The sequence below is a fragment of the Lactuca saligna genome, chromosome 2, assembly GCF_052625555.1.
Source record: "Lactuca saligna cultivar CGN05327 chromosome 2, ASM5262555v1, whole genome shotgun sequence".
In the NCBI taxonomy this organism is placed as follows: domain Eukaryota; kingdom Viridiplantae; phylum Streptophyta; class Magnoliopsida; order Asterales; family Asteraceae; genus Lactuca; species Lactuca saligna.
Genome location: NC_136418.1, coordinates 192830331 through 192845261, shown reverse-complemented (window position 1 = coordinate 192845261; position 14931 = coordinate 192830331). Strand labels below are relative to the sequence as shown.

At 35.9% G+C, this 14931-nt stretch overlaps 1 protein-coding gene across 1 annotated transcript; it reads right to left on the bottom strand.

The window, feature by feature from the left end:
• Positions 1-1103: 1103 nt before the first annotated feature.
• On the bottom strand, positions 1104-7678 carry LOC145028693 (chloroplastic import inner membrane translocase subunit HP30-2-like). Its single transcript, XM_078977454.1, has 6 exons — positions 7273-7678; positions 5456-5571; positions 1860-1992; positions 1617-1768; positions 1414-1476; positions 1104-1304 (listed from the first exon to the last, which is right to left on the bottom strand). The coding sequence occupies exons 1-6, from the start codon at positions 7558-7560 to the stop codon at positions 1256-1258; spliced, it is 801 nt and encodes a 266-aa protein (XP_078833580.1). The 5' UTR covers positions 7561-7678; the 3' UTR covers positions 1104-1255.
• Positions 7679-14931: the final 7253 nt, after the last annotated feature.

Below are 14931 nucleotides of genomic sequence, written 5' to 3'. Positions count from 1 at the left end.
AGCCAACAACAATCTTCTCAGTACATGGCCCGAATTCACCTGTGCTCTTGAACTACACTTCGGTCCTTCCATGTTCGAGAATCACCGAGCAACATTGTTCAAACTTCAACACACAACAACCGTATCAGCATACCAAACGGAGTTCGAAAAGGTTAGCAACTGTGTCATCGATCTCTCCCCTCTCGCATTATGTAATTGTTTCATATCAGGATTACGCTCCGATATCCAATCAGAACTCGCTCTCCACAACCCACAAACCCTCCATAACACCTACGGCCTAGCCAAACTAATTGAAAACAAGCTTCTCGTCCAACTTCCGCCAGTTGATGGTCTCCTTGAATCTCCACCAACAAAACCTTCCTTATTGCTCGCCCCTTCACCATCTTCTTCGGTACTTCCAATCAAGAAATTAAGCCCAACTGAAATGCAAAAACGACATCCCAAAAGATCTTTGCTACAATTGTCCTGCAAAATACCAACCAAGGCACCCATGCAACCCACCAAAATTTCTCCTTCTTAAATCAGAGACCAACCCCCCATGGACTTCCAAAGCACATCACAACCTCGGCCTTGAGGACAAGGCCATCAATCAGAGACCAACCCCCCATGGACTTCCAAAGCACATCACGACCTCGGCGTTTAGGACAAGGCCATTTTTTAGTGTGGGAGTATTGATACGAGCATGTTTCAATAGTACATTAATAATCTAGTTTAGTCCACGTGCATGAAAATAAGATGACTTAGTCTCATAAAAAATAATTTCAATTGTTATTTGTTTATTTTAATTAGCATGTTGTTTTCCCACTAGCTAGTACAGGCCATGATTACCCTTTCTTTTCGCCTACTTATCTTTTTAGTGAATGCATATAGATTAATTAGAGGCATATTTAATTGTAATCGTATGTTTAGATGTGGGGAATGAAAAATTAGAAAATTGTTCCAAAGTCTCTGTTTCTCTAATCTAATTCTGGAGTTTAGCCAACTCGAATCGGCTTTCTATCAGTATGTAAGTGTTTGTGTGTATGTGTTCATGTATGTATGTATGTATGTGTTTATGTCTGTATGGTTTAAGAAACATTTTTGCACCTATCAACAATCAGATGTAAGAAACGAAGCCCATAACTAAACAAAAGTCTGAATTTCTAAACTCAAAACAGATCCCAAAAAAGAAAATACAAGACGGGTTAACATTATACCGTCATTGTCTCTCACATTACAACAGAGAATGCTTTTTTTTTTGTGGGGGAGGGCGCAACTATGTCCTCCTACCTCCTTTCCCTTTATTGTTATTAAGCTCAGCCTCCCTATGAAAAGAAAATTGAGTTGTGAAAATTTCCATGAAAACTTTGTAATAAACAGCAATACAACTTTGAATTGCAGATGAGTACAAGTGAAAGAAGGTTAGAAGCAGACCTTTGGATATGATCAAGAATCAGAAGTCTTGGTCCAGGAGGGATTTTCACGTCTCGCAGAGCACTGGGATAAAAGAAAGAAAGAACGATTTCATGAGCAAATTACAAAAAAAAAAAATAAAGGAAGGAAGTAAATGCCAAAAACATTGATGGTTGTTAGTTAATAGTTAATACTTAATAATTAATAGGATGGACTCTACTTGCCTGTCGGTAAGCAATGGCAAAGTGGTGTCTGTCAAGAAGCCGGTTTGGAAGTTTTTCTCGTAACTGTTAAGCCCAAGACGCGACAGCATGCCTCTAGTTTTACTGTACATCACATCTTCTTCAACTGCTGGCTTTGAGAATTTCTCCCCTAACTGCATGCACAAATTAAGAGTTAAACACCTACACTACACACATAAGAAAACAAGAGCACAAAAAAAAAAGAAAGAGAAAAAGGATGATGACCTTGAAAAGACCACCCTGCATGAGTGCAAAAAGAACACCAGACGAGACCACGTTGACAGCCAGATTGGGTCCTCCCCCTCCCATCCCGCTAACCAACGTGAACACAGCACCAGAACCAAAAGCCGCTACCATACTGCACCAATCAATTACCCTCAATATATATATATATATATATATATATATATATATATATATATATATATATCACAAAATTGTAAAAATGATCCGTGTGGGTTGTCAATTTCTTTGAGTAGGGTCCAAAAAAAAGTTTATTAGCAAAAAAGGTCCCTATTTGGTAGTTTTGGTCTCTACTTCGTTAAATTTAACAGCATGACTATTAACTTTTGGCAAATGACGGATTTACCCCCATGGACCATTTCTACAGTTTTATCTTTTTACCAAACTAGAAGGACCAATTATGCGATTTTTCTTTTTCATTTTATTAAATCTTTTTAATTAATTTCTTATTGTATTATTTTTTTTTGGATTATTATATAATAATAAATATTATTTTTAATATATTATATTTATATATTAAGAAATATTATTTTATTTGATTATTATTTTTTTAATTAATTTTTTTAATTTCTTTTTTATTGGATTAATTCTTTTTATTGGATTATTATATATCAATGAATATTATTTTAAACTATAATATTTATCTATTAGTAAGTGTTATTTATTAGATTATTAATTTCGTTTAATTAATTTTTTTATTGCGTTAATTCTTTTTATTGTATTATTACTTTAAATTTATAATTTTTATGTATAATACATTTTATTTTTTTATTTTTTTTATTTTCTTTTAATTGCTTTCTTTATTATTTTAAATAAAAATACCAAAAAATCTCACCCACCCCACCTCTCTCCTAATTTATTTTAAATATTTGGAAGATAACATATTTTGGACAACACCACCACGATCACTCAGACACCGCCACCATCATCACTCAGTCATCATGTTTATTTTAGTTGTTGTATATTAACATGTATCTAAATTTGTTATATATTTAAATAAACTTATGATTTTGACATATATAATTTTCCTAAAAATATTTCTACATGAATTACCAAATCTGAATACTCGCTACTCGACAATCAACCAAATGAGTACCGAATAACGAGTTTTAAAACATTGCCACCACCTGTAGTGCCTATGGTGATTTGAAACCCTCGATCTAACATTGTAGCCATTGATAACGGTATCAGTAATGATAGTCAGCCAGAGGCTTGTTTTCTTGTTTTCTGGGGTTTATTGCGCATAGTGTGGATAGTCAACCGGCGTAGTTTTCGTCGAGAATGGCCTACTGTAGGCAATGATTGACGATTTCCAACGAGATGATACGACAACACAAGGTGGTAGAAGGAAACGAATGAAGGAGTTGACTAAGAGTGTTTGGATTGGACCTCCTGGTGGTTGTAGCAGAATATAGAGAATTCCGATTTCCGAAGGATTGTGATGAGGTTGTCTTAGGTTGTAGCAGAATATCAGTAATGATCGTTATTTCACCACCACAAGGACCATTTATGATGCTCTCTCTCTCACTCTCTCTCTCTCTCTCTCTCTCTCTCTCTCTCCCTCCCTCTCTCTCTCTCTCCCTCCCTCCCTCCCTCCCTCCCTCAATTGACATAAAAATCAAGCCAAATAGAATTATTTTTGATTAATTATAAAGCCAAATCCTCTTTTTCAGTGATTGACTTAAAAAGTAAACCCAATTACTTCTTATCATCGTGACTCACTTCGACTACTTGATAAAGGTCCTCTTTCTCCTTCTCACACTTCGTTCATGATTCACTGTGTTACCTTTTGATACAATTTATTTGGAGATTCAAGATGATGTTGAAGGCTGGTAAGTTATAAACACCAAAAACTTTGTTTCTTAGGGTTACCTCTATTAGTTTAATTATTAATTTGTGTTCATTCATGGAAGCAATCAGAGAGATGGTGGTTTGTGGTGCACCTACAATCGTCATATCTGCAGTAAATTCACCACCTGTGGAAGCCTATAAACTGGAAGGATTTATTAGTACATTGGAGGAGACGAGATTAGGTGGGGAACTCACTGGCTCTGGAACAGGAACGACAGCGGTTGGTGGAGTTGTCATAGGGTTTGTTGTCGAGCTATCGTACGACTTTGCGTTCCGTGAGGTGGCGACATTCGGCAAAAGTAGACAACATTCCAGATATGAGAGAGAGAGAGAGAGAGAGAGAGAGAGAGAGGCGTTGAGGAGCTGATGGTGACCTTTTGTGCACCATCTACATCTCTGAAATAGGAATACCACAGAGAGAGGCTTTGTGATTACCTAATTTTGCTCAGGGTTTGATTTTGCTATGATTCATTTGGAAAATTTTGTTGCCAATTTGATTTGGTATTTCCATTGGATTCCTCCTAATGGTTATTGTGTTGATCTATCAGAGAAGTTGGATTTTCTAGTCATCATAAAGAACCCCCAAATAACACAAATATCTTCAAGGGTTGAGAAATTAACCAGGAATCCGGTTGGAAGATGGGTTACATAGGGGTTTTAATGATTGCATCTGGAAACATTTCCAGGGGTGTTGATCTTCCAGAGTCTTTGATGTACGGATTTTAGTGATAGTACTAGAGAAGAGAAGGAGCGGCGATTGGCGCCTGGTAGCAAACCTTGATGGAGAAAACGAAGAAGGTGGGTTTCGTTTTTGGAGAATTAGGTGGTAGACGAAGCTTCAAAGGTTAGGGATCACGATTGGGTAGAAAGATTGTTGCATCCAGGAAGAAAGGCAATGGAGACGTGCAGGGGGTGCAGGTAGGAGAGAGAGAGAGAGAGAGAGAGAGAGAGAGAGAGAGAGAGAGAGCCCTTTGCATATTATTATATTTCTTTTTTCTTTTTTTTTTTAAATAAGAAAAAACATCTCCCCTGTGGTGGTGAAATAACGAAAATACCCTTCAATTAACGGACAAACTTAACGGAGTTAGCAAAAAGGACCAAACATAAAAAGTTTTGAAAACACAGGGACCATCTATGAGGTTTTTAAACCACGGGGACTAAACTTCAGATTTTGGGTAACCACAGGAACCATTTATGATGTTTTTTCTAAAATAATGTTTACTAAGATATAAATATAATAAAATAAAATTAATATTTATTAATATATAATAATCCAATGAAAAAGAATTAATCCAACAAAGAAGAAATTAAAAAAATTAATAATATATAATAAAGTAATATTTATTAATATATAAATATAATATATTAAAAATAATATTTATTAATATATAATAACCCAATAAGAAAGAAATTAAAAAAGAATTAATTAAAAGAATTAATGTGCAATAATTCAATAAAATGAAAAAGAAAAATTGCAGAAATGGTTCTTGTAGTTTGGTAAAAATATAAAATTGCAGAAATGGTCCCTAGGGGTAAATTCATCATTTTCAAAAACTTAATAGCCAAGCTGTTAAACATAACGATATAGGGACCAAAACCACAATAAAACCACCAAATAGGGAACTTTTTTGCTAATAAACTTTTTTTGAACCTTACTCAAAGAAATTGACAAAACACAGGGACCATTTTTGCAATTTTGTCTATATATACACACACACAGCACATACCTTGACTGCACATCCTCCTTGCCTCTTATTCTTTTCAGCACACATGATATGCCTGCATTAACACCCGTCATAACAGCAAAATTCCGTGCCTGTATAAAAGGTCCTCCTGAAAGAGCCTGCCCACATACCAACAAACAGTATTCAGAAACACTGTTGGTAAATAATAATCTGCCACATTCTCACACCACCAATATCGTACTTTCAACTTAATAACGCACGCAGCTCTAGAATTAAACAAATTCAAACTAAATACCAACATACTCTTATACTTAAAAAATTCAATGAAATTACAGTCACTTAGAATATAATTCCGTGCAATGTATCGTGAAACTTAATGCTTCGCTAGGTCTTGTTCTTCTTCTAAGTTGTCCAAGTTACAGCTTCCAAATGACTCTAGGCCTCTTATGTCGTCAACTCGTTACATATGAGAGACAACTGATAGATTGGGTACACATTTAATAATCTTTTTTCTATATGGTGCTTTTCTTTCCTTTCAGTCTTTCATACATAGTTAACTCATCGAATACATACTCCATAAATTTTCTGCAATAAATTTCATGATCAATGCAAGTCTTGTTGAGGCTTTGTGGAACATTGATATGCACAAAACCTGTTTGTAAAAATGCCCTATTGACACTCATTAATTTTTTTGGCGAAACAACAACGTAATATATATCCATTTTTTTTTATTTGTGATTTGGCTTGCTTTCATTTAAGTTTAAAGTAGTAGGATTTAAAAAATTGTTCTTTCTTAACTGTAAAAGAATGAATGTTGCATTATAGCCATAAATTTCACTTGAATGCATGCTTGAGGTTGGCATTTTCAACAGTTCTTTATTGAATTGTAGCAACATCAATACACAGAGATAAAATATCAATTTCAGTCAACACCAGATTACATAACTCACATGTATTTAGTTTTTCACATGCCTAGTACTTGTCAAAATTGAAGTTTGTTTAAGTTCTGCATTTTTATCACATACTGCAATTCTAGTTCAATTTAATGTGGACTTTCCAAGATTTTTTCGAACTAAAAAGTTTTTTAAAGGTTTGAAGTGGACGTGGATAATATGACTTGATAAGATAAAGGAGGACCATATATGAGGAACAAAAGGGTTCAATTAGTATTGTAGCATCTATTGGTTTATGATTTTCATACTTTGGCTATTTGGAAATCATGATCAACCTGAGTTAACAAAAATGTTCATTTAGACATCCAAAGTCCTAACCAAAATGTTCATTTATACTAATGTAGGAATATTGAAAAATGTTCATTTAGACATCCAAAGTCCTAACCAAAATGTTCATTTATACTAATCTAGGAATATTGTTTCTTTTTTTAGATACATTCAACCCAAAATGTTCATCTACACATCCACTTATCTCTTAAAAAACAGTATTGATGGTTTTTTGGTGTTTGAAAAATGAGGTTTTGTTTTTTTTAGTACATTATGTTTTGTATCCGAATTTTTAGTGGAAAAAGTATCTATTTTTTAAATTAGAAAAAAAAAAAAAAAAAAAAAAAAAAAAAACTATATTTTTTATCCCAAAAACCGAAAAGGTTAAATCCAAAATCGAACTTTATGGTTGGGTTTGGGTTTTAAACAAAAAATCGACCCGCATACACACTATATCTTATTAGCTTATCAAAAGCAATCTAATTCTTTCAACAAACATAATCAAGATTGATATAAAGGAATATTTGTAAGAAGAATAGAGTATTATATATAAGGGAAGTCAAACATAACTGGGAATTATGCGTTCAAAATTATCATCGATCCAGAGACAATTAAACAAAATGAAAATACGATAGGAACCTGGGCTTGCTGGAGGGATGCCATAGCTCGTGGATTGAAGGAGGCGCCTGGAGGTGGAGGAGCAGGTAAAGAGGAGGAGAGGTCGTTGGTGAAAGTAGCCATAAGGCCACCGATGGCGGCACCCTGGAGGGAGCTGGTGGCGGTGACGACGACGGCCTCAACGGGTAAGGACTGTTTGGCAAGCCAATCCTTAAATCCAGTCTCCAACTCCTTGTACTTGGCTTGTAATTGTGTGACCGGATTCTGGTGACCCACCACCACTAGCACGCCTTGTTTTCCTTCCCCCATTCTTGCGGAGATTGTCGGTAATCCGAGTTTGGGAGTAGGACGGAGAAAGAGGAATGGATAATATTTGGGGTTTTGTACTGTCCTCCCCGACTCCAATACGCAGCCGGCAACACTATTTTGAACCAATTTTTTTATTAGGACCGTGAGTCTGTCAAAATTAAACAAAATTACTGGGTTGGATCATCTGGTTCACATCGTGTTATGGGTTTATGTGATTTTATTTTGTGTGTTTTATGCAAAGTTTTAAGGGACTGTTTTGTTTGGTAGTATCCGGATTATTTATATCTGGACGATCTGTGTAAATCACTCTCTAGATGATAAATTGATGTTTGGTCAAATATCTACCTCTTAATGATGAAAATAACCGTTTTAATCCTCTAAAGTATTTATTGTTTAGACATCTAAATTGAAATAACCGTTTTAATCCTCTAAAGTATTTGTTGTTTAGACATTTAAATTGAACAATACTGAATTTGTAAATAATTATAACTAAAATACAAAATGTCATAAAAATCCAAATTAAACATAATACAAAATCCAAATGATGAAATAAACATTTTAGTCCTATGAACTTCAATCTTTCAGCTACATTTTTCCACAAATTCGCTTTCAAACTACTCCTTTCACATCCTTAAATTATAATTTGATTTTATTCCTTTAACAACCTTTCTTGTAGATCCAACATCATGTTGATTTCATGCCTCTAGAAAACGTAATTTTGATTTCATTCCTTTATCAGTCTTTTGTAGATTCAACATCTCTTTTGTAGATTCAACATCATGTTAATTTCATGCCTTTCGAACCCTTTTGACCACCCTAGCCTCTCAGATAAGAATGTCTACATACTTTCGAACCCTTTCGAACCATGTTAATTTCATGCCTTTCGAACCCTTTTGACCACCCTTTTGACAACAGGTGCAACCCAAATAAGAATGTCTACATACTTAACAATTTTTTTTTTGTGATCTCCATCAGAACAAGAACATAGCAGATTTTAGCAATAAACTTAACACATATTTTCGAAGTTTGAATCACAGATAGAGCGGCAAAAACACAACAACTCAGTAAGAACACAATGCAAACAAAAAGATAACAAGTTTTAGGGCTTAACAAATTCTGTTTCACACAAATCTAGCAGCAATAACACCGATCAAACTGAATCGGCGCCTCAGAAGGGCTTGAAAAATCAAAGATGCTTAAAATTCAAAAATAAAGAAACGGAGTAGAAAACTTACCGGTGAGGGGGGGGGGGGGGAAGGAGTCGGCGAAGGTGGAGACGGAGCGATGTTACCGGAGGTCCGATGGGAAGTTAAGATCGGCGCCTGAGAAAGGTTGATTGAAGGAAGATTGATCGATGGGAAAAGATGGGGAAGAAAAAAAGTGGCGGAAGCTCCTTTGTTTTATTTAGGGCAAGGGTATCAAACGGAAAACTTTTCATCCAAACTTCTCCATCTATCTGACCGATCCAGACCATTTTCTTGCATATCTCACCGATTAAGAGGTTAAAAATATCTCAACCAAACGCTCTGAATCTGAACGATTCAGAGCCAACCTCTTTATGTGATCATTACGAGCCCAAACAAACAGCCCCTAAGTAGGGTAGTTTTTTTATTTGAAACGTTTTGTTTAAATAAAAGCTAATGTCTTGTTTTCGAATTCTACTTAAGGAGAGACATTGATGGATATGGAGGGAAGGTAAGTGAATCACGTTCTCAAGTTTAATTGATGGAAGAAAAGTGAAGGAAATGAAAGGATTTTGGAGCCATATTTTTCTTCAAAATTGGACGAAGTCCGAAAGAAAGTGAGGGGAATAAAAGATTTTAAAGGCATATAATTTTCTTTTCTTTTCCCCTCTAACTTGTTTCATGTCCTTCGAAGTCATGAATACGGAATAAGAAAAATTTTCCTTCTCATCTCTTTTTTCTGTCAATAATTTCCTTCCCTTTTCTTTATTAAATTTATATTAAAAAAAAGGAAAAAAAACTCACAAACAACACGTAAAGATACGTTTGGTTGTGGAAATTTGTTTTCAATTTCCTAAAAAAAATTTCAAAAATAGAGTTAGTTTTCATGAAACTTTTAGAAATGGAGTTTTCATTTACCATTTTAAAATTTTAAAAAACTTTGGAAAACTGTAAAAACCACTTTTTTAATTCACATACAATTTGGAAAACACAAAATTTTCATTTTCTTTGAAATTTTTTGAAAAACAAATCAACCAAACACGTTTTCAAAATTTTCATTTTCATGGAAAACTGAAAATTTTTCCACAAACTAACGTACACTAAAAGTTTGTTGTGTCAAACGAGGTTTTTTGTTCAAAACGAAATATTTGATCAAATGCTAGAAACTAGAAGCTTCCAAACGCTCACAAATGTTTCATCTCGAAAATGCCCTTTGGCTAATTCTATAGATAACTCTAGTTCCTTATTGTACCTTTATGTACGAGTGTTTGAGTATGAATGTAACATCCCAAATTTTAGAATAAAATTTTTCATTTTCAAAATAAAATAAACACCAATTTTAAGTCAAACCATTTGTTTAAAAACCATAATTCGAAATTAGAGTTATAAGGAAAACAATGTGGAATCTCGAATCATAAAACCATTGATCTGTGTGTGTGCATTCCCGCTTTTGCAATTCGATAAGTATTTGAGAAACATTTAAATTCACAAATATAAACCAAAGCTTAGTGAGTTCACCCAAAACACATCACACAACAATACATATACAATGCATGTACATCGGGCCCACATCATAAGACCGGATTGCCCTCTCCTAAGCCTACAACTTATGATTGGATTACCCCCTGCGCCTACAGCATAACACTGGATTGCTCCCAAGCCCACAACTTATGATCGGATTGCCCCTGAGCCGACAACATACAACTAGATTGCGCCCGAGCCCACAGCATAAGACTTGATTACTCTCGGGTTTGTTGGTCTACATCATAAAGCAGTACCGCCTCAACCCAACCACACTATGTCGACATATACACCAAAACAATAACAGCAAACACATGTAATTACAGTAGATCTACTAGTCTAATAGAACACTAAAAATAACAATATCCTACATATAATAACACATACTGCAGTACAAAGTATAGTGAGAAATCTCACCTGAACAATGTGCTGAAACCCGCTACTCAAAGTCCCACAACATCAACTACACGAACCTCCTGAACTAAACAGGCTAAACCTCATACTACGCTTAACACCCATTCAAAGTTAAAGGTCAATTGGACAAATTCAAACCCCAACCGACACTCACATCGTGACCACCGATTAGTTACGTTGTGGCAGCTTCACGACAAAACAGACGTGATTTTAAGCACCACCACGTCATGGCAAACCCCAGGCCACATCATGAGTTTAGGTAGAAAACCAAATCTTCATTAAGCTCTCAATCCCTTAAGTCATGGTCCATAACTTCAACTTTACTCTTCCATAATTACTTAATGTATAAAGTTTCCAACTTTATCCATTAGGACCTCTCCATAAGAAAAAAACCTAAACCTTAAGTTCATTCAAGCATAAAACCTTCCCAAAAGATGCATGGCTTCAAGAACAAGATAAAAATGCAAACTTTCTAACCAACTAGATTATGAGGTGATAAAATAAGCTCAAGAAGTGTTGGAGTTCACCCAAACTCCAAATCACAAGCTCACAAGGACCAAAAAGGGATATACTTGATCAAACTACAAGATCTAGCAAACTAAAAGTCAAGATGGAAGATTTTTACTCACAACGATCCAGAAATGGAGTCCCTTTGCTAGATCTACACTTGAGATCTTCACCAAAATACTTTGCAAGAAACTTGCTCTTCAAACACCACTCTAAGATATGAGGAATGGGTCTTCGTTGGCCAAGAACACCAAGGACATTCAAAGGGGCTAAGGTTTTGAAATGGGGAGGTTGGAGGCTGAAAAGGATGCCCTAACTTGATGTTAAGGTGTTTAAATATGGGGAAAACCCTAAAAATCATGGGCTTGGGTTGCATATGTTGTCACGTCATGACCCTCGTTTCATCACATCGTGACAGCCCACCCGGATACATGTTTTTCATTTTGGATGCCACGTCGTGACACCCTTCATGTCACGTCATGGCATATGGTTTTCCTCAAAAATCAAGACTTCGACTCCTTTATACCATTCACATATCCATTCTAAAAAAACAGGTGTTACAATTCTCACCCACTTCAATTAGATTTCGTCTGTGAAATTTTTCCCTACAGATTATTCTTGTAACAACCTCTGAATCCCCTTGATGGATTTTCTAATTCCATTTACTTCTTTCCCGAGCTAGCACCACTCTGGATGCCCCGAAACTGCGACTGAAATCCCAAATATTTTTAAAACTAGACGCATACACCAAACTCGTGTAGAGACTCCCCTAGGACAAAATCACATACGTTGCAGTACTAGAACAATGCTTGAAACAGACACTTACTTGATCCCAGAAATTGATGCAATCATAAATTAAGAACAAATATCCACTACCTCGCATAGATGACTTGTTTGATCAACTTCACGGTGTTATCTATTTCTCGAAGATTGATTTGAGGTCTGATTATCATCAGTTGAAAGTACATGAGCAGGATGTACTGAAGACTGCTTTTCATACTCGTTATGGCCATTATGAATTCCTTGTCATGCCATTCGGACTGACAAATGCTCCTGCTGTATTCATGGATATGATGAATCGGGTATGCCGCCCAATGCTCGATAAATCTTTTATCGTATTCATTGATGATATTCTAATCTATTCCAAGTCTAAAGTTGATCATGTCATTCATATTCGTGAAATATTAGAACTTCGAAAGGAGAAACTATATGCTAAATTCTCCATATGTGAATTTTGGCTTTGCCAAATTCAATTTCTCGGCCATGTGATTACTGGTGACGGTATATCAGTACATCCTACCAAAATTGAAGCCATTCAGAATTGGGAAACGCCTCGTAATGCTTCTGAAATTCGCAGTTTCTTAGGTCTCGTGGGATATTACTGAAGATTCATTAAAGATTTTTCGCGTATAGTTGTACCTCTCACGAGTCTTACATGAAAGGAAGTAAAGTTCGAACGAGGTGAAGCCTAAGAAAAAAAAAATTCAACTCTAAAGGATCTTTTGACTCATGCTCTAATCTTATCACTCCCATAAGGTGATAATGATTTTTCCGTGTATAGCGATGCTTCAAGGTTGTGACTCAGTTGTGTGTTGATGCAGCGTGGTAGAGTAATAGCATATGCCTCAAGACAACTGAAAGAGTATGAAAGGAATTATCCCACCCATGACCGCAAACTCGCTGCAGTAGTATTTTCCCTAAAACTCTAGCGGCATTATCTTTTTGGTACAAAATGTCAATTGTTTACCGACCACAAAAGTCTCAAGTATATATTTAGTTAGCAAACTTTGAATATGAGACAACAGCGAGCCATGGAGCTGATCAAAGACTATGACTGTAAAACCCTGTATCATTCTGGAAAGGCCAATGTAGTTGCTGATGCACTTGGCAGGAAGGTTTATCATAATAGTATGTGTTATATTATTACTCACACTATAGTAAAGTTCTTGATGAACTAAAGAAATGGCAAGTAGAGGCCTTAAAGCCAGAAAATGTGAAAAGGAAGGGATGATACATTATGCTGATATTTTACTTGATGATCCACGTGGACTGAAAGTATTTAAGAATCTGTTATGGATTCTAGAGATTAGTGGATGAAGACAGAAGATTTTGGATGAAGCCCATAAATCTAAGTTGTTAATACATCATGGTACAAGTAAAATGTATATTGATGTACGGGCTGATTATTGGTGGCATGGATTAAAGAGGGACATTGGAAGATACGTACAGGAATGCTTAGTATGCTTACAAGTCAAAGGAGAACACCAAAAGTCATACGGGAGTCCAGAAAGTATTAATGTCCCTATATGGAAATGGGAGGAGCTGTCCATGGATTTTATTACCAAATTGCCAAAGATTACGAGGCAGAATGATAGCATTTAGGGAATTGTCGACCGACTGACTAAGAGTGCACATTTTCTTGCCATGCGTGAAACAACTTCCATGGAGAAATACGCACAAGTATACTTGGATGAAATTGTTGCGAGACATGGCGTGCCACTAAAAATTATTTCCGATCGTGATACTCGCTTCACTTCTCATTTTTGGGCGAGTATGCAACGTGAATTAGAATCTCAAATTGCTCTCAGCATAGCTTATCATCCCCAGACAGATGATCAGACGGAGAGAACAATCCAACCAGTGGAAGATATGTTTCGTACGTGTGTCCTAGAATTTGGTGGTAACTGGGACAAGTACTTACCGCTTGTCGAATTTTCATATAACGACTAACATACTTCAATCAAAATGCCACCATATGAAGCATTATATGGCCGTATGTCACAACTGACAAAAATTAGGTCAAGATGTGAATTCCTAAAACAATATAATCTCCTTGTATAAGCCCAAAACTCGATCCATAAAGCCAAGCTCAATCATTTTTGGGCTTAACCCATAAATTCTCAACCTAAAACCCCTATTGGACCAAGATTTCTTTATTGGGCCCTAATGGGTCGATAACTTCTTCACTTAGTCTCCATGGGCCGAAAGTCCCTATTGGGCCAAGCTAAAATCGAACACCCCATTAATTGGGCCAACACCCACCTTAGAACATTTTGGGCTGACATGTGCGCCAAGAACCCACCCTAATCGGTTGGCCCATTTTTTAAAAAAAAACAAACAAACAAACACAAGGGTTGACTTTATGTGACGCCTCATTGTTGCATGGAGGATATTCATGCTTGTGTCCATCATGCATCTAGGAAGTATCCAACAAATATCAAGGTTTAGATCTCTCTCCCCTCCTCTCTCTTTAAAACTCGGCCAAACACTCTTTTTCTCCCCACTCTTCACTTAAAAAATCACTCAAACATTCTCTCATATCTCCCTCTCTAGCACAAGAAAACTCTCCTCCTTCATTTCTCTCAAAATTCGTGGGTGGGGTGCCATCCACAAGATTTTCCTCAAGTATCATAACTTGGTAAGTCCATATTCATCTCTAGATGTTATATTTAAAGTCTATGCTAAGATCCTTCCTCTTACAACTTCATTTTCGTGATTTTGGACCTTAGAACCACATCCATCTCAAGATCTCACCAAAAACCCAAGCTAGGTTCAAAGTTTCATCATCTTCTTCTTCTATATCTCAAAAAACCCCCAAGGTGAGTTCATACCCCCTTGTTTTCGGTTTTATAATGTTTTTGGGGGGAGAATACAAGTGCTTTTGTGTTAGATCTATGTATATATGCATGTTTATGTGTTTAACTTTTAGATCTTTACTTGAAAATGAATTTCATCACTTGGATCT

Bases quoted from the DNA above. Each gene is read 5' to 3' on its own strand.
- LOC145028693 (XM_078977454.1), bottom strand. From the start codon at position 7,560: ATGGGGGAAGGAAAACAAGGCGTGCTAGTGGTGGTGGGTCACCAGAAT. The intron at 5,572-7,272 runs GTTCCTATCGTA...GTATGTGGGCAG, and splicing joins CATCCCTCCAGCAAGCCCAG to GCTCTTTCAGGAGGACCTTT. The intron at 1,477-1,616 runs GCAAGTAGAGTC...CTTTTATCCCAG, and splicing joins TTGCCATTGCTTACCGACAG to TGCTCTGCGAGACGTGAAAA.